Source organism: Thecamonas trahens (genome assembly GCF_000142905.1).
Source record: "Thecamonas trahens ATCC 50062 unplaced genomic scaffold supercont1.9, whole genome shotgun sequence".
Classification (NCBI taxonomy): Eukaryota; order Apusomonadida; family Apusomonadidae; genus Thecamonas; species Thecamonas trahens.
Window position 1 is genome coordinate 157,873 of NW_013657671.1, and position 25,018 is coordinate 182,890.

General features: G+C 65.0%; 6 protein-coding genes across 6 annotated transcripts; 1 reads left to right on the forward strand and 5 right to left on the reverse strand.

Annotated features, from left to right (window-relative positions):
* Window positions 1–367: 367 nt before the first annotated feature.
* On the forward strand, window positions 368–1,843 carry AMSG_02280 (ubiquitin-associated domain-containing protein 1; the record flags this gene model as incomplete). Its single annotated transcript, XM_013905375.1, has 1 exon — window positions 368–1,843. The coding sequence occupies one exon, from the start codon at window positions 368–370 to the stop codon at window positions 1,616–1,618; it is 1,251 nt and encodes a 416-aa protein (XP_013760829.1). The 3' UTR covers window positions 1,619–1,843.
* On the reverse strand, window positions 1,613–16,722 carry AMSG_02281 (uncharacterized protein; the record flags this gene model as incomplete). The annotated part of the gene is made up of 3 exons (XM_013905376.1): window positions 1,613–3,861; window positions 3,957–8,254; window positions 8,355–16,722. 3 exons carry the CDS (start codon window positions 16,720–16,722, stop codon window positions 1,627–1,629), a joined length of 14,901 nt encoding a protein of 4,966 aa, XP_013760830.1. The 3' UTR covers window positions 1,613–1,626.
* A 403-nt stretch (window positions 16,723–17,125) lies between these two features.
* On the reverse strand, window positions 17,126–18,648 carry AMSG_02282 (cathepsin D1). Its single transcript, XM_013905377.1, has 3 exons — window positions 18,345–18,648; window positions 18,073–18,200; window positions 17,126–17,975 (listed from the first exon to the last, which is right to left on the reverse strand). Exons 1-3 carry the CDS (start codon window positions 18,627–18,629, stop codon window positions 17,183–17,185), a joined length of 1,206 nt encoding a protein of 401 aa, XP_013760831.1. The 5' UTR covers window positions 18,630–18,648; the 3' UTR covers window positions 17,126–17,182.
* Window positions 18,649–18,744: 96 nt separating this feature from the next.
* On the reverse strand, window positions 18,745–21,686 carry AMSG_02283 (uncharacterized protein; the record flags this gene model as incomplete). Its single annotated transcript, XM_013905378.1, has 2 exons — window positions 18,745–21,250; window positions 21,618–21,686. 2 exons carry the CDS (start codon window positions 21,684–21,686, stop codon window positions 18,764–18,766), a joined length of 2,556 nt encoding a protein of 851 aa, XP_013760832.1. The 3' UTR covers window positions 18,745–18,763.
* A 63-nt stretch (window positions 21,687–21,749) lies between these two features.
* On the reverse strand, window positions 21,750–23,329 carry AMSG_11702 (uncharacterized protein). Its single transcript, XM_013905541.1, has 2 exons — window positions 23,191–23,329; window positions 21,750–23,086 (listed from the first exon to the last, which is right to left on the reverse strand). The coding sequence occupies exons 1-2, from the start codon at window positions 23,311–23,313 to the stop codon at window positions 21,767–21,769; spliced, it is 1,443 nt and encodes a 480-aa protein (XP_013760995.1). The 5' UTR covers window positions 23,314–23,329; the 3' UTR covers window positions 21,750–21,766.
* Window positions 23,330–23,380: 51 nt separating this feature from the next.
* Window positions 23,381–24,761, reverse strand: AMSG_11703 (uncharacterized protein; the record flags this gene model as incomplete). The annotated part of the gene is made up of 1 exon (XM_013905542.1): window positions 23,381–24,761. A coding segment is annotated over one exon (1,334 nt), but the record flags the coding sequence as incomplete, so codon positions are not given.
* Between the last annotated feature and the right edge of the window lie 257 nt (window positions 24,762–25,018).

Genomic DNA, 25,018 nt, shown 5'->3' on the forward strand with positions numbered 1-25,018 from the left:
ATGGTGTGGTGGTGATGATGAGATGAGGACGATTATGTTGACTGCTGATAAGGGCATGATCGGCGCGCGCGCGCGTGTGTGTGTGAGGAGGGGGAGATGGATCATACTTGTGTGTTCGAGATGATGTGGTGGTGATGAGGGTGGAAGTGATTGGAGGCAGTGGGAGGTGGTGTTCATGGGCCATGGTGACCAGGCTTTGGCCTCTGGCTTGGCTGTGGCGACCTGGCGACCACAGGCGAGTGCGACCACCACCGAAGGTCGCCCGCCGACCACCTGACCACCCAAGCCGACGACCTGTGGCCACACCCGTCCACCCCACCCCTTCTTCCACACCCCCCACACCCCCACCCTCCCCCCCACCCACCCCATGCACTCGCCCACCCCCTCGCCGCCGGCCACCGTCACCCTTGCCGTGGCTGACCTGTCCGGTCGTACCGTCGCCCTCGCCCTCGCCCCGCCGGCTACCTATGCCACAGCAACTGCTGCTGCTGCTGATGCGCTGGGCGTGGTGGAGGCCATGCGTCTGCTCCCGCCACCGCCGCATCCAATGCCCTCCGGTCACACCGATGAGCTTGTTCCTGATGTCTTTGTCGGACCGGGCGCTCCACCGCTGCTCGCTGTCATGGCTCGTCCGCCGGTCGACCCGCCGCCGCCAGAGCCCGGCCTGCCGCCGTCAATGGACGAAGTCATGCGCGTCACCTCCGCCGCCATCGATGACGACGATGCCTCGCTCGATCGTGCACATAACGTGTGCGCCTCGGTCCGTGAGCTCGTCTCCTCGCTCCTTGGCATTCCTGTCGACGCGCTCGACGCCGACGAGGCGTCACAGGACGTTCATGCCTCATCGACGCCACAGCCGGCTCGAGTCCCGCCACCGGTTGCTGCTGGCCCACTTGCTGCCCTCACTGACATGGGCTTCCCCGAAGCCCACGCCCGCAAGGCGCTCATGCTCGCCGGCGACTCGGTTGCTCGCGCCATGGAGTGGCTGCTACTGCACGAGGGCGATCCCTCGCTTGACGCCCCACTCTCCGAAGAAGAGCTCCAGCGCGTCGGCGTACTGGCTCCCTCCGCTGCAGCTGACGCAAGTGCCACGGGCGCAATCGCTGCGCCACCACCATCGTCTGCTGGTGACGCTGCCGGCGAGCCCTCTGTGTCCGAGCACACTGAATCGCTTGACGCAGACCCCTTCCAGCCCAACGCAGACATCCTGGCCTCGATCCGTGACATGGGCTTTCCCGATGATGACATTATCGCCGCCCTTCGCGCTACCGACAACCACGAGGAGGCCACCGTAGCCTGGCTCCTTGGCGACTTTGACACTGCCGACGCGCTCGTCGCGGCACGGCGGCCCGGCGCGAACGAGGGTGCTCCAAGCGATGGTAGCCTGGGCGTAGACGACGTTACGCCATCAATCGACACGCAGTCGCCTATTGTCCAGGCCATTGTCAACAATCCAACCATCCAGGCCGGCCTGCGCAAGCCACACGTCCTTCAGGCCTTCCACATGCTGCTGACAGACCCGTCGTCGGCGGTGCAACTGATCAACGACCCCGAGGTCGGACCCATCCTTCTCCGCATTCACACCATCATCTCCAACCTCGCTGCCCGCACCCACTAGCCGCGGTTTTACTCGTTCACCTCGTGGACGTGATGCATGTCGTGCGCCTTGCACCACTCGAGGCCGGCAATGGCCCGCAGCTTCTGCAGCTGCTTCATCGAGTAGTTGGCTGCGCCGAACTGGACCGACACCTCGAGCTCGTTCCCGGCGCGAGAGACCGTAAACGCCTCGGTCTCACCGGGGAACGCGTGCGACATAATAACCATAAAATCCGGCTTTGAGTTGGTCGGCATGCCGCCAACCGCCGTGATGGCGTCACCAACGAGCAGCCCCGCGGCCTCGGCAGCCTTGCCGGTCCGCAACTCCTTGATCACCACTCCTGTCGATGCCGTGTCGACCACCACACACCCGAGCTGCGGCTTGAGCCCGAGAAGAATCTTCCGCGCCTTGTCGCGCCTCTCGGTCTCGGGGTCGGGCTGCGGCTCGGCTGCTGGCACCGATGCGCTGGCACCGGCAGTGCGCTCGTCGTCGTCGCTGTCGGTGTCGGCATCATCGAGCGCAAGCACCTCAAGCTTCGACTTGTCCACCTTTGCGGCCGGTGGTGCCATCGCAAGCGGCCCATTCAGCGCGGCATCCACTTGTGCCTTGGTGGCGCTCGAGCGATGCTCAAAGACCTTGGCTCCTGCCTCCGCTTGGAGCGCACTTGCCGCAGCCATAGCTGCCCGAAACGCGGCCAGCTGTTCTGAGCGCACGCAGCCAGAAGCGGCCGAGCTGGAGGCGGCCCTTACCGCCAGCGGCGAACCTTGCTCTCCGTCAGCGTCGGCTGCATCATCCACAGCGACACTCGTCACATCGGGCACAGCCATGTCCTGGCCCAAGAACGAGCCACGCGCACCTGCAGCCGTCGCACGGCCGATGGTTGCGGCAGCGACGTGCCACCAGGTAAATGCAGCCGCGAGCGCGGCGCGCCACGCAGGAACGTCGGCTGGCGAGCTCGGTGTGAGCGTGTAGCGGATATCCGGACAGCCGTTGCTACGACCCGGCACCACAAAGACGAGTACATGACCGTCCGCTGCAATTGTGCCCTCGAAAGCTCCGCCGTCGAGGCGGACTGCGTTCTCGACGCCAGCATCGGTAGCCGCCGAAGAGTACAACAGGAGGATGTTGTGACGGACTGCGGCGTAGCCATACGGCTTGGAGACGTCTGCAGAGACGGCCAGAGCCACACCGCCGTCGCATGCAGGAAGGCCACCAGCATCGGCATCACTTTTGGTCACGCCATAGGCGGCAAGAGCGAGCTCGAGGTCCGAGTCAAACGCATCGTGAACAGCGCGCATGGTCGGGACGAGGGCGGCCGTCGGCACAAACCGAGTCCCCTTTTCAGCAGCCGCAGCCAACTCGGCCTCGAGCTCGGCGACACGATCGCGGAGAGTGGTCAGCGCGGCTACATCATCAGCGTGGGCAAGCGAGTATACCTCCTCAAGGGCGGCCAGTTCGGTCTCAAGAGCGGCGATCTGGTCGGCTTCTGTAGCTGCGGTCGACTGGGCCTCAGCCAGCGAGCGCGAGAGCTCCTCAACATGCTCGGTGTCACGAGCCTGGATGGCATCTAGCTCGGCGTGGGTGGCGTCGAGCTTGGAAGTGAGGGAAACCAGGCGCTCTTGCATATCAGCAATGCGGGCATCGTCAGCCTCGCGCAGTCGAGCAAGCTCATCCTCGAGCTCGGCGATGCGTGCGCGAAGCTCGGCATCAGAAGACTCCATCTCGGCCTTGAGAGCGGCAAGTTCGGCCTCAAGCTCAGCGATGCGATTCTGGTCCGCATCTTGGAGAGCAGAAAGCTCGGTGTGCATGGCAGCAAGCTGAGCCTTATTGCTCTCGAGCTCGAGCTCGGCCTGAGAGACCTTGGAGGCAAGCTTGGTCGACTCGTCGTCGGCCTCAGTCTCCAGGTCGGCAATGCGAGCATCGCGTGCAGCCAGAGTCTCTGTCAGCTCGGCGATTCGGGCATCGCGGTCAGCAATGATAGACAGCTCCGTCTCGGCGGCAGCAAGCTTCTCTTGCACCTCGGCCAGCTCCGCCTCGAGTGCAGTGATCCGCTCGGCATCATCCTCCTTGGTCGACGCCAGCTCCGCCTCGAGTGCAGTGATCCGCTCGGCATCACCCTCCTTGGTCGAAGCCAGCTCCGCCTCGGCGGCTGCAAGCTTCTCCTGCACCTCGACCAGCTCCGCCTCGAGTGCAGTGATCCGCTCGGCATCACCCTCCTTGGTCGACGCCAGCTCGGCCTCGGCGGCAGCAAGCTTCTCCTGCACCTCGCCAGCTCCGCCTCGAGTGTAGTGATCCGCTTGGTATCATCCTCCTTGGTCGACGCCAGCTCCGCCTCGGCGGCAGCAAGCTTCTCCTGCACCTCAGACAGCTCCGCCTCGAGTGTAGTGATCCGCTTGGTATCATCCTCCTTGGTCGACGCCAGCTCCGCCTCGAGGGCGGTGATCCGCTCGGCATCGCCCTCCTTGGTCGACGCCAGCTCCGCCTCGAGGGCGGTAATCCGCTCGGCATCGCCCTCCTTGGTCGACGCCAGCTCGGTATCGGCGGCAGCAAGCTTCTCCTGCACCTCAGACAGCTCCGCCTCGAGTGTAGTGATCCGCTCGGCATCACCCTCCTTGGTCGACGCCAGCTCCGCCTCGGCGGCAGCAAGCTTCTCCTGCACCTCAGACAGCTCCGCCTCGAGTGTAGTGATCCGCTTGGCATCGCCCTCCTTGGTCGACGCCAGCTCCGCCTCGAGTGCAGTGATCCGCTTGGCATCACCCTCCTTGGTCGAAGCCAGCTCCGCCTCGGCGGCAGCAAGCTTCTCCTGCACCTCAGCCAGCTCCGCCTCGAGTGTAGTGATCCGCTTGGTATCATCCTCCTTGGTCGACGCCAGCTCGGCCTCAAGCGCAGTGATACGCTCGGCATCGCCCTCCTTGGTCGACGCCAGCTCGGCCTCGAGTGCAGTGATCCGCTCGGCATCACCCTCCTTGGTCGACGCCAGCTCGGTATCGGCGGCAGCAAGCTTCTCCTGCACCTCAGCCAGCTCCGCCTCGAGTGTAGTGATCCGCTCGGCATCGCCCTCCTTGGTCGATGCCAGATCCGCCTCGAGGGCGGAGATCCGCTCGGCATCGCCCTCCTTGGTCGATGCCAGATCCGCCTCGAGGGCGGTGATCCGCTTGGTATCATCCTCCTTGGTCGACGCCAGCTCGGCCTCGAGGGCGGTGATCCGCTCGGCATCACCCTCCTTGGTCGAAGCCAGCTCCGCCTCGAGTGCAGTGATCCGCTCGGCATCGCCCTCCTTGGTCGAAGCCAGCTCCGCCTCGGCGGCAGCAAGCTTCTCCTGCACCTCAGCCAGCTCCGCCTCGAGTGTAGTGATCCGCTTGGTATCATCCTCCTTGGTCGACGCCAGCTCGGCCTCAAGCGCAGTGATACGCTCGCCGTCACTCTGCTTCACCTCTGCCAGCTTCACCTCGGTCACAGCCAACTTCTCCCGTGCACCGGCAAGCTCTGCCTGGACGTCACCAAGCCGTCCTTGCAGCAGATCAGCTCGGTCTGTCGCACCCTGGATCCGCTTCTCTGCAGCCTCCAATCGAGTCTCTCCATCGCGCTCCACAGCAGCAACCTTGGCCTCGAGTCTTGACACTTCGTCCTCGAGCCCACTAACCCGCCTTTCGGAGCCGGCGCACGTAGTTTCCAGCCCAGCCACAGTCTTCCTCAGCCCCACAATCTCCGCCTCTAGGCCTTCGGCCTGCATCTTGCTTTCCCCTCGAACGCGTGCCAGTTCATCCTCGAGCTCGACGATGCGCGCTTTGCTCTTCTGCCGCGCTTCCGCGAGCTCCTCATCCAGCTCCGCAATCCGACGCGCCTCGGTTGCCCGGCTCAGCTCCACCTCGGACTTGACCCGCGACAGGTGTTCGGCCTCCTCGACCTTGACCTGCTCAAACTTGGCCACAGACACCGCTTCCGCGTCGACCACCTCGGCCTCCAGCGCGCTGATCCGTTTCGCCGACGTAGTCCGTTCGAGTGCTAGCTCGGCCTCGAGCTCGCCAATCTTCGCCAGCGACTTCACTCTGGCCTCCGAAAGCTCGGTCTCGAGCTGCGAGATCCGCTGCGCAGCTGATGCCTTGACATCGCCAAGCTCGGCCTCCAACTGGCTGATCTTGGCCTGGCTGGTCGCGGCTGCAGTACGCAGCTCTTCCCGTATCCGCGCGTTCTCCTCCTTTGCGGCTGCCACCAGACCTTGAAGCTCGCTGACAGTCTCACCGTGTCGCGCCCGCTCGGCGGAACGATCCGCATCGAGCCGGGCTACCCGGCTCGCTGCATCTTCCTCGCTGCAAGTTGCCTTCTTCGCTAACGCAGCTGCCTCGGCCTCGCTCCGACCCAGCGATGCGAGCGCTGTCGCGAGCTCACCTTCAGCCTCTCCCGCTCGCTTCTTCGCCGCGGAAAGCTCGCCGCTCACTTCAGCAAGCTCGCTCTCTACGCGTGCAAGCTTGGTTGCTTGAATCTTCAGCTCACGCTTGGCTCCACTAAGCTCTGCACCCAGTTGAGCTTCACGTCCCTCGAGCTCAGCACGCGCCTCCACCCACTTGGTCCGCGCTGTTGCAAGCTCATCTTCTGCTCTGCAGATCTTCTCCTTTCCAGCAGCCAACTCGGCCTCAAGCTCGCTTCGCGAACGCACAGCTGCCCGTGCTTCAGCCTCGGCTCGAGCCTTCAACTCGTCGACTTCGGTCGCAAGCCGCGCCGCATTCGCCCGCTCATTCGCACGATCGCCGGAAACCTTCCGCGCCTCGTCACGCGCAGCGTCCACGTCGCCCTGAAGGCGCGTCTTGACTTCTGCAGCGCTTGCCTCGGTAGCCGCGAGTCGGTTGCTCAACCGGCTGTTCTCGTCAACCGTCAGCTCGACCTGCTTTCGCAGCCCAGCCAATTCGGCTTCCAGGCCGGCCACACGCTCCTTACTTGCAGCCATACATTGCGCTGCTTCGTCGCGCGCATGCGAGGCATCCGCACGCGCCTGAGACAGCGAGCTAGTCAAGCCAGCCACTTCGTCGACAAGACCATCACGGCGCGCCTCCAATCGTGCGCATTTCTCCTCTAGCGCTCCAGCATGCACACGCAGCTCGCGCTCGCGCTCCTGGCTTTCTTGGCAGGCAGTCCGGAACCGGTTCGACTCGGCCTCGGCCGTGGCGACTCGCTCTCGTAGCGACACGCCTTCCGCCACAGCTCCCGCGCACGCAGCTCGTACCTCCTCCAACGCACTTGCTTTGGCATCCAGGTCGATGCGCGTCCGCGCAAGCTTGCTCTCTGTCTGCACTAGTTCCTCGCGGAGCGTGCTCACTTCTCGACGCGCCGCCGCCAGGCTCGTCGCTTCGCTGGCACTCTGCGCACTAAGCTCACGCACTTGGAGCGCTATCTCCATCTTGGCCGCACTCTCGCGCCCACTGGTCTCCTCCAACTTGGCCACCGCTGATGCCAGTCCGCTCCGCTCCGTCTCCGCTACGCTCAGCTTAGCCTTGGTTGCGCCAAACGCAGTCATCGCTTCCTCATGCTCGCTCCGTGCAGCTGCCAGTCGCGCCTCAGCCTGCTCCTCCCGCGCCTCGCTCGATGCCCGCGCCCTGCGCTCAGCCTCGAGAAGGCTTTCGGCCTCGCGCACCAACCGCCGCAGCTCGCTCACCTCGCCTGCTTGCTGATCCACCACATCCCGAAGCTTACGAATGCTCTCGTCGGCAGCCCGCGCTTGCGCCTTCAGCTGCTCGCGGAGCTGGCTGACGAGCTGGCGTTCACGCGCAACCGTGTCGTCTCGCTCAGACAGGCTCGCCATCAGCCCATCCCGCGACGCTTCTAGCCCGGCTGCCCGTGCCAATGCCTCGTGCAACGACTGGCGCAGCTCGCCCTCGCGTGCCGTGCCAGCAACAGCTTCCTCGCGTGCAGCGACTGCACGCGCCTGAAGCTCGGCAGCTCGTGCGCCGCTTGCCTCGCGTGCAACAGCGTGTGCCTCTTCCCGCTCTGCAGCGCCCTCGAGCTTAGCCTCCAACACCGCGTTGGCTCGATTAGCCATGGCAAGCTCTCGTCGCATCTCAGCGATCTCGGCCGCCTGCGCGGTCGCATCACGTCCTGCCCGCTCGCGTTCCGCTTGCCGCTGTGACCCAATCGCCTGAAGCTGCTGCCTCAAACATGTGCCGTCGTCACGGAGTCCAGCTACTTCCCGCTCGAGCGCACTCTGCTGTCGACGCGTCTCGGCCACTTCGCCTTCTAGCACCGTCACGGCAGCACCAAGCTCTCGTTCACGACCAGCACTCAGCTCGGCGCGCGCTCGCGCACGCTCCAGTGCAGTGGCTGCCTCGGCAGCATCGCGCTGCGACCGCGCCTCGCAAGCACGCAGTCTGCTTGTCTCAGCCTCACTCGCCTCCAGTGACGACCGCAACGCCCGAAGCTGTTGCCGTGCCGCCCGCTCTGCATCACGCGACTCTGCTAGCCGGCGCCGTGTCTCCTCGAGAGCCGCAGCTACGGCATCCACACCAGCCTGCTCGATCTCGTCATCGGCAGCGTCCAACGCTGTCTGCTCGGACCTGGACACAGCGACGGCCTTCGCCTGGGAACGCGCTGCCTCCACTTCGCCTGCAAGCCGGGCCACGTCAGCGGCGGCCTCGGCCAGTCGCTCCTCGCGCTCTGTAGCCTCATCTACTCCCATCCACCACCACTCGTGCTCCCCAGTGAGTCTCACACTCGCATTTCTCGTTGCAGAAGGGCATGTTACCCCCCTTTTTTCCTCATTCCGTACCCCGTCGTGCTGTCAGTTTGGCCTTCGCCGCGGCAAGCTCGTCTTCCAGCTCTTCCACTGCCACTTGCAAGCTCGACGACTGCGATCGCGCCTTGCTCACTGCACCGGTAAGAAGAACCACCTCAGACTGCGCCTCGTGCAGCAGCTCCTCAGAGCTGGAGAGTGCCTCGCGCAGTCGCGCAGCCACCCCCCGCTCGTGGTTGGCCTCGTCGTGCGCCTGCTGCAGCTCGGCTCGAAGCTCGCGCAGCTCGGCGCGCTGTTGCGCGAGGTCATCCTCAAGCTCATCCGCACGCTCAGCCGCGCGGCCAGCTGCGGCCAGCTCCCGCTCGAGCTCGTGCACACGCACAAGCGCATTGGCGCCGTCGCTCGCCTCAGCTTCCGCAACAGCAAGTCGCGCCTGTGCCCGCTTGAGCTCGGCACCCAGTGCAAGCTCGCGCGCGTCGGCGTCAGCCGCAGCCTCACGAGCCGCGTCGCCGTCGTCGAGCGCCCGCGCAAGCCGTGCCTCTACCGCACTACGCGCAGCCTCCGAATCCTTGAGTGCGTTTTCGTTCTGGGCAGCTTCGCTGTTGGCGAGCGAGAGCTCCTCGCGAAGCCGTGCCGTCTCGTTCACCAGGTCGGACTTGACCTGGTGAAGTGCTTCCTCGCGCGAAATCATCGCTTGCCCGGAGAGCTCGGCTGCATCAAGCGCCTGTCGCGTCGCCTCCAGCTGGGCCAATGCTGTCTCGGCTTCGGCAGTCCGGCTCGCAAGCAGCGCTTCGGCTTCGTCGAGCGCCGTCGCCGACGCTGCCGCCGCTGCTTCAGTCGACTCGTGCAGGCTAAGCAGCTCGTCAATCTTAGCCACGAGCTGCTCCACGTGACTCTCGGAGTCCATCAGCTCGCTCTCAAGCTCTTCACACTTGCGGCCTAGCGCCGCCTGCGCCATTTCAGACTCTTGCAGCGCCTCGCTCAGCGAAGTGACGTCCGAAGAATGCTTCTCGCACAGCACCTTGGCCCGCTCAAGCTCAGCCTTGGTCGTCGCAAGAGTGGAGTCAGCCATGCTGGCAGCAGCTTCGAACTCTTCACGAGCTTCACGCTCGGTCGCCGCTGCCGCCTTGGCTGCCTTAAGCTTGCTCGACAGCACCGCAGCCTCCTGCGACATTGCCTCGTGCTCCGCCCGGAGACTCTCAAGGCTTCGCTGAGTCCTCTTCAGCTCTGCTGCCGTCTCGACGCACTCTTCATGGCTCGCCACCAGCCGCTCCGCCATCGACTCCTTGGCCTCTTGCACCCGAGCCAATGCCGCAGTCATCTCACGAACCTGAGCCTGAGCCGACGACAGCTGCAGCGCCACGCTTGCATGGGCATCCTTCTCGGATCCGAGCTCCAGGCGGAGCGACTTGACCTCGCGCTGCGCGTCAGCAAGCGCATTCTGGGCTGTCTCGCTTGATCGAGAGCTCGACTCGCTCTGTCGCTGGATGCTCTCGATCTGAATGCTCTGTACAGCTGCGGCGTCGTCCTTGGACGCCAGCTCGCTCCGCAGTGCCCGCAGGCTATCGGTCAGCTCGGCAACCCGTGCCTGAGCCCCAACAGCCTCCGCCTTGGCCTCGGCTGCAACCCTCTGTGCCGCTTCCGCCTCGGCCTCGGCCTCGGCGGCCCGCGTCTCGGCGCGGGACTTGTCACGGAGCGCAGCGTCGCGCTCCTTGCCAGCCTCGAGTGCAGCCAGATCGGCGGCCGCGGCAGCATCCCGAGATGCCGTTGCTCGCGTGCGCGCAGCTTCGGCCTCGGCTTCGGCGTCGAGTGCCTTCTGTTCCGCCGCCCGCAGCAAACGCTCGGCATCAGCCTTGGCATCAGCCAGCGCATCGCCTCGCTCCATCGCCTCGACCCGTGACGATTCCTTGGCCTTTGCGGCGACCGTCACGCGCTCGAGTTCCGCCTCTAGCGCCGCAACACGCGACTTGAGCGCCCGTGCTTCGCCCGCCGCAGCCGCAGCCTCCTCCTTCGAGGCGGCCGCGGCTGCTGTCGCCGTGTTAAGCCGCTGCTCAACGGAGAGCAGCTGCGCTCCAGCAGCTGCCGCTTGGTCCATCGCCACCTGTGCCTTGGCCGACTCGACCTGCACCCGCGACTGGGCCGCATGAAGCGCCTCCTCGTCCTGTGCCGAGCTTGCCACCAACGCCGCGTGCTTCTCCTGCATCGTCGCCAGCTGTGACTTGACGTTCGCCAGCGCGGTCGCACCAGCCCCGGCCTGCAGGGTCTTCGACTCGAGGAGGACTTCGAGCTCTGCAGCGCGCGCACGCGCTTCGCGCGCCGCCTCCGCTGCCGCCACTTCCCGCTGCACTGCAGCGTCAAGGTTACTGGTCAGCATCTCGTTCGACGCCTTCAGTGTGCCAAGCTCGGCCGCTTGCTGCGCAACCTCTAGTCGGAGTGCTGCTGCTGTCGACGTCGCGTCACCGCTGTTCTTCGTCAGCGACGCCAACTGTGCCTCCAGGCCGGCAAGCTGTTGCCGCAGCGCGTCCTGGGTAGCCTTCTCGGCACGAACAGCATCCATAGCCTGTGTCTGACCAGCCCGTGACTCCAGCAATTGGCTCTGGGTCGCCTGCAGCGAGGCAGTCATCTCCCGCTGCGCGTTCTGCAGCTCGTCGTTGAGCCGCGTCGCCTGCTCCAGTGCCTCGTCCGACGCTGCCAGTCGCTCCGAGGCCAATCCCAGCTTGCTCTTAAGCTCACGGGTCTGGGCCACGGCCCGCTCGTGGGCCTCGGCCAGCTGTGAGGCCGAGGCTTGCGCCTCCAGGACGGTGGCGCGGCTCAAAGCAGCCTCCCGCTGGAGAACGGAAACCTGGGCATGCGCCGCATCCGCTTCGCGCCGCGCCTCTGAACACGCGTGCTCGGCAGTGAGAACCGCCGCCCGCGTCACATCGAGGTCGCTGGTCAGCGACGCAGCATGGGCCTCGGCCACCTCGAGCTTCGACTGCAGCGCCTGTGCGCGGCTGGCTGCTGCTGCGGCCTCGCCCCGAGCGCTCTGTGCAATCTCGTTGGACTCGCCAACTTGCTGCTGCAAAGACGCAATCTCAGCCCGTAGTGCCGCATTGGTTGTGCTCGCTGCCCGGATGTCAGCCTCTTGTGTCGCGGCGGCGAGGCCCGCCGCAGCCACCTTGTCGTGCTCGCGCACAAGTGCAGCTTCTAGCTCGCGAATCTTGTTCTCCAGCTCGGCAGCGCGAGCATCCGCAGTCACACGGGCGTCGCCGGCTTCGCGCCGGACAGCTGCAAGTCGCGCAGCTGCGGCGTCCGCATCGGCCGCACGCGCTGCATCGGCCGCAATCGCGTCGGCCGCGCGCGCCTCCTCCACCGCACGCTTGGCGGCCTGGGCCTCTGCCAGCTGCTTCGCAAAGAATGTCTCTGCGTCCGAACTTGTTACCGCAGCAGCGTCGCGGGCCTCGATGCTGGCCTGCGCCTCGGCAAGCGCCGCCTCGGCCGACTCGGCTCGGCGCGTCGCGGCACGCGCAGCTGCCTCGGCAGAAATAAGCTCAGCGCGGACGCCGGCCAGCTCGGTCTCGATGGTAGCCTTCTCGGCCCGTGCTCCGTCGAGCCGCCGCTGAGCCTCGCTGAGGTCCGCGGCGGCGGTCGCACGGCTCTCGGCCAGTGCCGTGTCATGACGACGCTCGGCGGCAGCAACTGTCGCTGTCGCTGCTTCGAGCTTGGCTGCGAGCGCCTTGTTCTCAGCAGAGCTGCTTGCCAGCGCTGTGTCCACAGTAGACTTTGCAGCCTGTGACTCGGCGAGTGCAGCCTTGACTGAGGCCAGCGCCTGGTCCTTGGCGGCGACTTCGGCCGCCAGCGACTCGGTGCGTGATCCGACCACGTTCAGCTCGGCCTTGGCCTCAGCCGCCGCGGCCTTGGCCTCGGCAGCCTCGCGGTTACGATCGCCGAGCTTGGTGTGTGACGCAGCAAGGGCGTCGTGCGCTGCCGCCAGCGAGCTCTGCAGCTCGGCCACGCTTGCTAGCGCAGCCTCCTTCTCGCGCGAGAGAGTCGTCACGCGCAGAAGGTCGTGCTTGAGAGCCGCGTGCTCTCTGCTCAGCGTTTCGTGGGCAGATTTGAGCGCCGAGTTCGACTCGGTCAGCGCAGAGTGCTTGATGTCCAGGTGTGCGAGAGCAAGCTTGGCCTCCTCTGCCGCGGCGGTCGCCCGCACCGCTTCGGCCTGAGCGTCCTTGCGCGCATTGCGCTCGGCGCCGGTCGCCTCCTGTGCCACCTGTAGAGCATCCCGCAACGCCACCCGCTCGGCCTCCGCAGACGCCAATGAGCCCGAAAGCGCCGTGTTGGCATCACGAACTTCCCGGAGCTGTGCCTCGGTGGCGAGGAGCTTGGCCTCAACCTCGGCAGCATGCTGCGACGCCGCGTCTCGCTGTGCACTAACTAGGTCGAGATCACTCGACTTGGCCTGAAGTTGGGCCGAGTCGGCCAGAACACGTGCAAGCTCGTCGCGGACGGGTGCAAGGAGCGCAACCTCCCGCTCAGTCGACTCAAGCGAGAGCATCGTGTTCTGAATCTCGTCGCGGAGGAACTCGTTTGCCGCAAGAGCGTCTTGCAGCCGCACAGTTGTCTGGGCCAGCTCCGAGTTGAGGGCAGCCGCCCGAGCCGCGGCCGCCTCGTGCTCGGTTGTCACCGTCTCGAGCTGGGCAGCCAGCCGCATCCGGTCGTCGACGACAGTATTGTGGCGTTCCTCCATCTGACGCAGCTGCTCGGCGCTCGATTCAAGCTGGTGGAGCCGGACCACCACCTTGTGATGCGCAGCGAGGGTGTCGAGCACTTCCTGCTGCGCGGCCGCGAGCTCATCCTTGATCTTGGGCAGCGCCAGGAGCTCGCGCTGGGCGTCGTGGAGCGCGGCGGACACTGTCTCCATTTCGTCGAGCAGCGTCTGCTTATCGCGGGCCAGCGCCCGCGCCCGGGCCTCGGACGCCTCCAGCACCGCAAGCTGCTCGGTCGCCTGCTCGAGCGACGAGTTGGACGACGCCAGCGTGCTTGCTAGCGAACTCTTGACCGCGGCGAGATCCTCGAGCTCGGCTCGTGCAGCCTTGAGCTCACCCTCAGTGGCAGCGAGTCTGGCCGGCAGAGGCGCAAGCTCAGCCGCGGAGGCACTGGCGCCGGCAAGCGACGCCCTCGCCACTGTCAGAGCCTGGTTGAGTGACGCCACCTCGTCCGCTAGCGGCCGCAGCGTGAGCAGCTCGGCATTGGCCGACGCGAGCTGCGACGTGAGCGTCGAGACCTGCTGCGACGCCCCGGCAGCAGCGGCAGCAGCAGCCGCGGTATTGTTCCGCTCGCTCGTCAGCAGCTGCTCAAGCTGAGCAACCCGAGCTTGCTCGGCCGTCACGCTCGACTCGGCCACAGCAACCGACGACTCGAGGGCGGCGGCGCGAGTCTGCGCCACTGTCAGCTGGTCAGCGAACTGGTCGCGTGACGCAGTCGCCCGATCAAGCGAGCTCTCGGTGTTGCGCAGCTCATCCAGAGCAGCCTTGAGCTGGGTCTTGGCCGCCAACGCTGCCGCGAGCTGATCTTGGCTCTCGGCGAGCTGGGTCTTCAGCGCCGCCGCTTCGACATTGGCCCGGCTCGCCACGGTGAGCTCAGACTCCAGGTCCTCTATCCGCGCAGTGGCGTTTCCGACAGCGATCTTGAGCGCCGTGTTGGATGACGCGAGCGTACGAGCATGCTCGTCGGCCGCAACTTGGGCGTCGCGCAGCTGTGCAACCTCCAGCTTGGCCGCCGAGAGCTGGGACTGAGCCGCAAAGACGTCCTTGGAGCCCGACGCCGCCGCCGCCCGTGCCGTCGCGAGCTCAGCCTCGAGCGAAGACGCGTGCTCTAGCTTGGCGTTGGCGGCGCGGAGATCAAGCTGGGACGACGTCAGCTCTTGGGTGACTGCGTCTAGGTTTGACGTTAGCGCCGCGTTGGCAATGGAGAGCATGGTGTGCTCTTCGGCAATGCTCGACAGCTGAGCCGCCTTCATCTTAGCCTCGGCAAGGAGCTCTGACGTGTGCTCCAGCTCGGGCGCGAGGACGCTGACCTTCTTGATGGCCGCGTCGCGGGAGGCATGCGCGAGTTCGAGGTCGCCCTCGAGCTCGATGATGCGGGCACGGGCGGTGGCAAGCATGATCTGCGTCTCATGGGCAGCCGCCGATGCGTTCGACTCCGCCTCCGCGAGGCGCGTTACCTCCAGCTGGGTGTGCGAGGTGAGTGCCTGTGACGACTCAAGCTCAGTGCGGAGGACTGAGAGCTCAGATTGAAGGCGGGTGCGGTCGGCAGCCGCCGCCTCAAAGTCGGAGCGGGTCGAAACAAGCGAAACCTCGACGTTGGAGAGCGCAGCGGCGCGGCGCGAGACGTCAAGCAACTGGCCCTCCAGTTCAACAGTCGAGTTGGAGAGTGCATGCGTCGCCTGCTGGGTCTCGGTCAGCGTCGTCTTGAGCTGCGAAAGCGTCCACGACTCGGCCTCCAGCTCGAGTGCGTACGCCTGCCACTTGGCCAGCGACTGCGAGAGCGCCGCCTTTTCGGCCATCGTCGACGACAGTTTCGTCTTGACCGACGAGATCTTCGTCGCCGAGTCGGTCAGTGCCGCCTGGGCAGTCGCGGCCAAAGTCTTGAGCGGTGCCGTGGCGGCGAGCGCAGCTTGCGCTGCGGCAAGCTCGCTGACAAGCTCGGCTTCGCGCGCACTAGCTGCGACGAGCTTGTCCTCAGCTCGGTCAAGGTCGCTCTCAAGCGCCTCAATCTTGGCGTCCCGGGTCCGGGCCGCAGCCGCGGCAGCGGCGGCTGCCTCCGATGCCTGCTGCGCGGCAGCTTCGGCGGCTTCGTTGGCGGCGCGACGGAGCGCTGCGAGCGACGAGGCGTGCGAAGATTCGAGAGTGTCGCGCTCGGACGCGGCACGAACGAGCGCCGCGTCGCGGTTGCGCACCGTATTCTGTGCTGCCGCAAGCTTTGCCTCAGCCGTAGTCAGAGCGTCCTGTGCGGCGGCCAGCTCGTGCTTGGCAGACCGCGCGGTCTGCGACTCGTCGGCCAGCTGCTGGGTAAGCGTCGCGACGCTAGCCTGAGCCGTGGCAAGCTCAGCCTCGGTCACTGTGGCCGAGGTACGGGTTGACACCAGCTGGGCGTTAGTAGTGTCGAGCTCGGCCTGGATCCGGGCAATCTCGCGCGATGCCTTCTCGGCCTTGACTTCCAAGTCGGCGGCATCCGACTGGGCGGCAGCGAGGTCGACAGCAGACCGCTCGAGCTCGGCCTGCGATGACGCAAGGCTCACGGTGAGCGCGGCAATGCTGGCCTCGGCCACCCGCAGCTCGGCCGCTGGAACAGTGTCGACCGGCGGTGCCGGCGGCGGCGTCGCGGCCGCTGTCTTCTGCTGCGGCGAGCCACGGGTCGAGTTGGACGGCCAGAGCAGGTGTGAGTTCGAAGACGCCATGACCGCCGAGAGCGAGGCAAGTTCAGCCTGAAGCGTGGAGACCTGGTCGCGGAGGAGATCAGCCTCTGCTGTTGTTTCCATCTGCTGCGAGACAACCATCGAGCTGGAAAGCGCCATCGAGAGCTCGCTCTTGAGGGTGGAAATGTCGGCTCGGGCCGATCGGACCAGGGCCTCGTTGTCGGCTCGCGACTGCGTCAGCGCGGCGCGAGTCGATGCAAGCTCGGCGCGGAGTGCCGCCAGTTCACCCGAGTTCGTGGCGCGGCTCTGGGCGGGACTCGTGCTCAGCTGGTACGCCCGCAGCTGGTGGGCCTGGGTGGCGGCGAGCTGCTCGACCACCGTCAGCTGGGCCTGCAGCTCTGCGAGCTGTGAGCGAAGCACATCCGAGGAAGCCGATGGTGGGCTGGCCGCTCCGCCGCCTGCCTTTGCTAGCTGGCGGCGCAGTCGCTGGACCTCGAGCTCGAGCTCACGCTCGCGCTCACGCGATGGAGTCGAGGAGGGGATCGGCGACGCGCGCGGCGAGGCATCTGCTGGTCCCGAGCGTGCGGTTTGCGGCAGAAGCGATGCATTGGCCAGTCGGGCCTGGAGCTCGGCCACAGTCTGCTGCTCGTCCTGCAGCGCAAGGACAAGGACGTCCTTCTCCGAGGCCAGTCGGGCCGAAAACGACTTTTCGGCGTCGAGCCTTCGCTCGAGCGTCTCAAACTCGGCATCGAGAGCAGCAAGGTCTGGCGAGGAGCGAGTGTCCACCGCATGGAGAGCAAAAGGAAGCAGCGCCAGTGCGTCTTGATAGTTGTTCCACAGCTCGATAACAAAACCCTGCAGCGCTGGTCGAGCCGAGAGCTGAGCCAGTGCCAGGCCAGCCTCCTGCTCTGTCTTTGTCTTTGCAGCCTGCAGTGCTGCAATAAGGGAAGGAAGAGTGTTCCGCTTCGCCAGCGGAGCATCCGGCACCACCTCGTGGTACCGTTCCATAGCACTCAGCACCTTGCTATTGGTGTAGGAGGAGGTGGAGGGGAGGGGGGGAGGGGGGGCTGTGAGTGGCAACAGAATCATAGCAACCGATGGCTATGGGCATGACCCGCACTGCGGCCGGGAGGGGCTGCGGGGGGAGGAGGGAGGAGCTGGGGACCTGGTGGGGGTAAGGCGCGATGCAGAGGAGGGGGGAAGGAGGAGGAGGAAGAATGGGGTTGTGGTTGGGCTACGTACCTTGCTGATGAGCTGGTGGAGGTCATGTCGGCCAGCTGCTGCTGCCTGGCAGAGGGGGGTGACCGGGTGGCGAAGAAATGTGTCGGGCCCAGTCGAGCGATGGCGGAATCGCTGGCGTACGGCAGACGGAGAGCGCTCTGGCGCGCCATGTCCAGATGCGAATAAAGAGTGGTGGGTCAGCAAGGTTTACGTTGTGGGGGGAAAATAGTGGATCTTTTAGATAGAATCAAAAGGTGGGCGGCGGCTGGTTGGCGGGGGCAAAGCCGACGCGGGGCGGGCTGACCGAGCGGTCCCAGACGGTGGTGTACTGGCGGAGGACGACGTCGCCAAGGATCCAGAGCGGGCCGGCCTCCTCGACCGGAATCGACTCGATGCCGAGGACACACTCGGTCGAGTTGGAGGTCTGGACCTTGAGGACGTAGTACTGCGGAGCGAGGTCAAGCTTGTTGCCCGAGATGGTGAGCGAGATGGTGGGGAGCGAGTCAACGTTGGAGCAGTCGGACTTGACGGTGCCGACGGCCTCGATGACACCCTTGGCGTCGTTGGACGGGATGGCGAGGATGGTGGTACCGGTGTCAACAACGGCGGCGCAGCCGAGGAACGCGCACTTGTGGGCAAAGCTGCCGACAGTGACCTGGGTCATGCGGATGAGCCAGTACGACGGAAAGTCGACGTTGACGTAGAAGAACGAGGCTCCGGGCTTGACGTATGACTCGTCGATGTCGCCAAAGAGGAAGACAGACTCGGTGTTGCCGGGTGCAACGTCGTTGGAGAGAAAGACCTGGAGCAGGTCCTTGCTCAGCAGCTTTTGCGAGATCATGTTGTCAAACGGCGTCGGCACGCCCTTGGGCTCCGAGATCTCGTCAAAGGCGAGGCCGAGGATACCGTCGAGCGGCTCGTCCTCGAAGAACTTGGCCATGACATCAGCCTGGCCCAGCTTCTGCGACTTGATGTTAAGCCCGGCCACATGGACGGTATCGATGACCAGCGAGCCGGCAGTGAAGCCGGTGCCGTACGGCCTGAGCAGGAAAGGAGGGATTGGAAGGGAATTAGAGACCGCGAGAGGAGGGAGGAGAGTGAAGATGGAAGGCAATGAGAGGGCAAACATCAACGTACACAGCGAATGGCTGGCCATCAGCAACAGCAGTGGTCGAAGCCGTGGCGTTGTACCGCGGCTTGGTCGAGCATGCTGCCGAAGCGCAGAAGACCGAGGGAACCCAGAGGTTGCTTGAGCCGGTGTCGAGCTACAGCCCAGCCCACACCCATCCATACACCTCCCACACGCCGTGAGTGCCATCCATCCCTTCCTCGCAAAGTCTCCAAAAAAAAGCATCCGCAACTGCACCTGCATGCACAGCGCCACGTTTCCGAGCCCACCACACACGTACCACCACACGGTAAGGGCCCTGGGCAGGCGTGCCGACGGTGATGTTGGCGACCCAGAGCTCGTCACCGTAGTTGACAACCGTCTGGGGATGACCCCCGGTGGCGGCGTTGTACTTGGCCAGCGAGCGCATGGGCGCCGCTCCAGAGACACGGGCCTTGTAGCCAGCAAGCCAGGCCTCGGCCTGTGCAGGCGTGTGCCGCTGCTTGGCCACCGTCATGCGCACGCTGTTGCCCATAACACTGGCTGCGAGCGCAGTCAGCAGAAGGAGCACAACCACAGTCTGCATGGTGCTGAGAAAAATGTAGAGAAGTGCCTCTCATCTTTGCCCTCCCCCCCCCCCCCCCCCTCACTTGCCCCGCCACCGCCGTGTGTCGCCACAGGCCAGCACCCTCCTTGTGAGCTCTACGGAGATAAACTTTATCAGCGCCGATGCTTGCGATCCTTGACGTTTGCCGTGGCATAGTAGTGATTTCCAGTCTTCCGCTTGTTGGTGGTCATCCGCGGCTCCTTGAGCGTCCTGGGGCGCTTGCGCAGGGTGCCGTCGTCGTCGCGGTTGTTGCGCCGGCGCTTGGCCGAGCTCTTCTTCTTAGAGCTGGCCTTGCGGGCCGCGGCCGACTCCTCGGCCTGGGCCGCACGCCGCGCGGCCTTGCGGGCCTTGATGGCCTTCATCTCAGCGCGCGCCTCCTCGAGCGTCCGCTTGGGAATGTACGGGCCAGCCATGACGCCAAACTTGGTAGCAGCGTCCGAGTCAGAGCTCGAGGACGAGCCCGAGGACGAGCTGGAACCCGAGGACGAGCCCGAAGAAGAGCCCGAGTCTGCACCATCGTCGGACGGCGGCTCGATGGTGTCGACCTCTTCACCGATGACGGCGGCAAAGACGTCGTCCCAGTTAACGACCGGGCGGGCCGAGATGGGCACCCCGGCGCGCTCGGCAGCCGACTTGGCGTCCTCCTCGTCAAGGTTGGCCAGGGCCTTGGACTGCGGCATCGACGAGAGCATCTGGGCGACCGACGGGCCGGACGAAGCTTCCGATTTCGCGCTCTTCTTGGCTTTCTTGGCCTTCTTCTTGGCCAGGGCGACCTTGCGGGCCTTGGCCGACGGAGCGGGCGTGGGCAGCGCCTCGGAGCTTGCCTCCTCGCCGAACAGCGTCTCGGGGCCCTGCTGGCGGCGCTGGGCCTGCATGCGCGCCGCGCGGTCATACCGCAGTGCGTCGGGATCCTCCTCCTCCGGGAAGACCGGCTCGACCTTGGGCCCGCGGGCAATGGCGCCCTTGCCCTCGGACTCTGCTGAGGTCGGCGGCTCGGGGACGACCGGCTCGGCCGGGCCGCGCTCGATAAGAGCCTCGAGCTTGGCGCGGGCGGCGTCCTCGGCAAGCGTGCCAGTCTGGTCCTCCAGGCGCTGGCGGGCGATGGCGAGCGCGGCCTCGTAATCCTCGACCACCTCGGCGTCGGCAATGTTGTCCTCAAACGGCGGCTTGACAAAGTACGGGATCTTGCCGCGGATCCAGTCGTTGAGCACCTGCTTGGCGGTGGTGTACGTGTCGGGCTCGTTGCCCTTGTTGAGCCGGTTGAGCTTGCGGGCGAGCTGGGTCAGAAAGTCGCCAGCGGACTCCCACTCGAGGATGCCGTACGTCCGCTGGAGGTAGACGCTCTTGACCCGGTCGAGCACGCCCTGGACATGGTCCTCCGGGTTGGTCAGGTTGGTCACCCGCACCACACCCTTGAGCACAATGTCCGTCTCTGTGTCGTTCGAGTCCGACTCGTACACCACGCCGGGGCAGTCGATGAGATAGATGCGCCGCATGAGCGTCACGTACTGCCACACCTTGGTCTGCCCGGGCACCGGCGCCGTCGGGCACGTCACCTTGGCCTTGAGCGTATTGATAATCGACGACTTGCCCACGTTCGGGTACCCAATGAGGCCGACCGAAATCTGCGGCTTGTCCGAGTGCAGCTTGGCAAACTGCCGGAGGAGCTGGATGAGCGCGCCCTTGCCAAACGAGTTGGAGAGCGAGGCGTGGAAGGCCAGTGTCGGGTACTCGGCCGAGAGCACCTTGATCCACCGAGCCGTGACCCACGTCGGAACCAGATCGCACTTGTTGAGCACAAGCACCATGTGCTTGTGCGGCGCCTCTTCCTTGAGATGCCGCTCAATCCGCGCAGACCGCGTGCCCATCGGGTCACGCGCGTCGAGCACCTGCAGCACCACGTCCGACGAGTCAATGACCTTGTACAGCTCGCCCCAAATCCGCCGCGACTGGCCCTTGGCAAAAATCCCGCTCCGCGTCACGTCCTTGTACTCGGTCTCCACCTTGATGTTGCGGTCCGTCGACTCTGAGTACGTCGCCACGCCCTCGGCAACCGTCTCGGCAAGCGTCGCCATGTCAATCGCGCCGACCTTGGGCCGCTTGCGCGTCCCGCGCGGGCCAAACACAGCCTCAAACGGCTCGGTGTCCAGAATGTGCGACCGCGGCGTCGTGCCGAGCGACGACGTCGACTTCTTGCCTGTCGCGTATGGCGACGATGCAGACTCATTGAGCAGTCCCATCGGAATCTTCTTCTGCTTCAGCAGCACCGCGTACGGGTTGTTCACCTGGTTTGCCAGTGCCTCGCGGAACTCGGTCAGCTTGTCCTGCGACACCACATCGGTGTTGCCGAACCACCGCCGCGACGGCTCGATCCGAACCGGCTTGCCGGCCTTGTTTGACGTAAGGTACCCGCCGATCACCTTGCCGTGCTTGTTGCGGATCTTATCCTTCTGCTTGTACATCGCAAGCCGCCGAACCGTCGACCGTGACCGCATCGACTTGTGGTCCGTGTCTGTCCGCGACAGGACACGATCTTGGTTGGTCGACGAGTTGGACGTCGACAGCTTGCGGAACTTGCTGTTGGGTCCCGGCATCTTCCCCTATCGCCACACACGCACACACACGCACACAAACACACACGAGCACACACACGCGCATATCACGGGTGAGAACACTCACACCAAAGCAAGCGCGGGAAAGCGAGGAGGACAGGAGACGGGAAGAGGGGGAAGGGGGGGGGGTGGGGGTGGCGGGAGGGAGGGGGGGAGGGCTCCGTTCCATCTCTGCTGGCATCCATCCAACATCACCCCTGCCACCACCAGTTCCTCCTCACAACCGCTCAGTTGTCCGGTAGGTAGAAGGTGTCGAGGGGGTGGGAATCATGATAGAGAGGGGACAGAGGAAGGGGGGGGGAGGGAGGGGGGAGGGGGACTGGGACTGCTTGGCATGAGAAGGGGATAGTCGTACCTGTACCTGCAAGCCAAAGACGGGTGGCGTGGGATCTGCGCTGGACGCTGGGGTTTCGAGGCGATTCATAGGCCATGCCCGCACTCGGGGTAGAACGGTACGCTCCAGCGGAGCTCAAAGATCGCTAGCTACCAGCCACAGGAGTTGTTTTACATGATGCTGCACGCCGACTTGGTAAGCGACTTGGGATAACCAAGCGCCCACTCGACGCGGCCGAGCTTGGTGTCGTCGTACGGCGGGTAGCGGACGGCGTTGAGACCCTCCATGCCGGCGCCCTTGCCGAGGACGGCCTTGGTGTGGGTAAACTCGTCAAAGCCCCACTTGCCGTGATGGGCGCCCATGCCGGAAGAGCCAACACCGCCAAACGGCAGGGTGATGACACCGTGCTGGATGACAGTGTCGTTGACGCAGACAGAGCCTGACGAGGTCTCGGTCAGCACCCGCTCGCGCACGCCCTTGTCGGTGGAGAAGAGATAGAGTGCCAGCGGCTTCTCACGGTCCTTGATAAAGTCGAGGGCCTCGTCGAGTGAGTTGACCGAGAGAACCGGGAGGACCGGGCCGAAGATCTCGTCCTGCATGACCGCCGCAGACGGCGAGACATTGCGCAGGATGGTCGGCGGAATGTACTTGGACTCGCGGTCGGCGCGCTCCGGCCCGCCGGTCACCACGTCGAAATCCGACCCCGACGGGTTGTCTAGCAGCGACAGAATGCGGTCAAAGTGGCGCTCGTTGATGATCCGGCCAAAGTCAGGCGACTCGGCCGGGTTCTCGCCGTAAAACTCGAGGATGGCGGCCTGCATGGCGTCCACAAGCTCGGCCTCGACATCGGCGTGGGCGAGGACGTAGTCGGGCGCAATGCACGACTGCCCCGAGTTGATCAGCCTCCCCCACACGATCCGCCGCGCCGCCGCCGCGACGTTGGCCGTCGGGTCGACGATGACTGGCGACTTGCCGCCGAGCTCGAGCGTGACTGGGGTCAGGTACTTGGCTGCCGCCGCCATGATCACCTTGCCCACCGCTGTCGATCCGGTGAACGAGATGTGATCAAACCGAACGTCCAGAAGCGCCTGCGTCTCAGGCACTCCGCCGGTGACCACAGACACCACGTTGGGCTCAAAGTACCGCGGAATGACGTCGGCAATGACTCGCGCCACATTCTCAGACATCTCCGACGGCTTGAGCACCACTACGTTGCCCGCTGCCAGCGCAGACGCCAGCGGTAGAAACGTCAGCATGCACGGGTAGTTCCACGGCGTGATGATGAGGATGACCCCTAGCGGATCGCGCCGGACCTGAATCGAGTCGAACGAGTTGACCCATGACGCAGACTTGACCGACTCGGGCTTCATCCACGAGCCTAGGTTCGCCGCCGCGTAGTCGATCTCAGCAAACAGCTGCGCAAGCTCGGTCACCTTGGCCTCGGTCATGCACTTGGACAAGTCCGCCTCGAGGGCCTCGATCAGCTCATCCTATTCGCACCGAACCCGCAACTCGCCGCCCCGTAAGCCGGCGCTCGGCGTCGCCACACACATGCCCATGCCCACACACACACACACCCTCCACCCATACTTACCTGGCACTCGAACAGCAGCCGCTTGAGCGTCTGGAGCTGCTCCAAGCGCCACGCCTGCGGAAGGGTGGCGCCGGTCTTGTGGAACGTCCGCATGGTCGTCACGAGCGTGCCGTAGTCGGACATGGTGAGGTTTTTCGAGAGAAGTTGGACCCCAAGCTGTGGCGAGGTTGGTGTCAGCGGCAGCACCGCATGCAGACTGGGCTTTTTACATGCTCTTGCGCAGCTCGCCATAGTGTACTACATGTGCGACACTGGCCCATATTCATGCGCCCCGCCATTGTAGAGGATGAACGCGTCTTCGGGCGAGCCGTACATGGCCAGCCAGTCCCAGCCGTGACCATCAGGCTCGGCTACCGCTGGCAGTGGCGACGGGACGCACGCGTGCCTATCGTGCGGCTCGCGGGCGCAGCACGGCTCGCGTGGCAGGTACCAAATCACATGATCGGTGACTCCTGACGGTGTGAGCGCGGCAGCGAGTGAGCCGGCTTTGTCAAACTGCTCCAGGTAGTTGCTCCCGTACGCCCTGCTGAAGATGCGATCCTGCTCGGCCACGGCCGTGGCGTAGACATGGCCCGCGAGACCATGTTCCAGCAAGCTCTTTGCGTTGTCAAGGAGCATGCCAGCTTCGGCGACACCGGCAAATCCAAACTCGTTCTGGACTGCTTGCGGCGTCTCGAGCCCCGCAATGCGATGAAGGCAACTCTGCATCGTCGGCGGAAAGTCGGCGTAGTCGTCGGGCGCGCCAGCCGCGATCACCTCCGGCGGCGCAATCCAGCAGCGGTAGTCGAGACCGCGAATCTCATGGACCCCCTTATCTGGCTTGCCACCCTTGCGAAAGATCCAGCCAAACGATGCGATCGCGTGCTTTTCACTCATCGGCAGGAACGAAGAGTCGATGGTCTGTGGCCGGAAGAAGCTCTGCTTGAGCGTCAGCTGAAAGCCGTCCAAGTTGTACAGGTCGAGCGTGCGCGGATGAATAAAGACATTTCCAGGATGCCGGTCGCGAAACGAGAGCAGCACGTCGCGCAGCATCATCAGCCGCAGCTGCCAGTCCTTGACGTGTGAGACGAGCGAGAAGAGAAAGCCGGTCTCCTGCACCTTGGACGACCGCATAAGGACGTCTAGCGAAGCCACCTCGCCAGGCATCTTTTCCACAAACGAGACACATCCCCACGCCGTACCATTGACGTCGACAAACGGGCCCACAAAGGAGCGCGGCGTCAGTTGATCCAGCCCGCACTGCTCCTCGACCTTGGTCACCGCCGCCACATACGGAATGTACTTGCCCCATCCGGACGCTCCAGGCTCACACCTGTCGTGAACCGTCGCCGCCTCACGCTCCTTCTCCATGTCGTAAATCTTGGCCATTGCTCGCATCTCCTCCCGCCCGCACAGGGCCGCCAGCTGAGGCCCAAGCACGACGTGGACTTCGAAGAACCTGTACTCGGACGGCCGAAAGTACTCGGACGCCCCGAGATCAATGTCGCCAAAAGTAGGCGACTGCGAAGTGACAAAGCGAGATACTCTTCGCACGTAGTCGCCCTTCATACTCGTGTTGGCAAACACCATGCCCACGGGGCACTCGCCGATCACGCCGTCGACCATGGTGCCGGCAGGCCAGCTCCCATCAATCTCTACCCGGTCTTTGGGCACGTCGGCCCATCGGGTGTATTCTCGCTCAGCGAGCGGAATCTCCTCATCCAGTCTCCGCCTCTTGACAGCAGGCGGCGGAGGTGGCGGCAGCGGAGGCTGCGATCGTTCAGCCGCACCCAAACTTGTCATCAGTGAGCTCGAATGCGGCGGCGCAGAGCCGCTGCCGCCGGCGCCA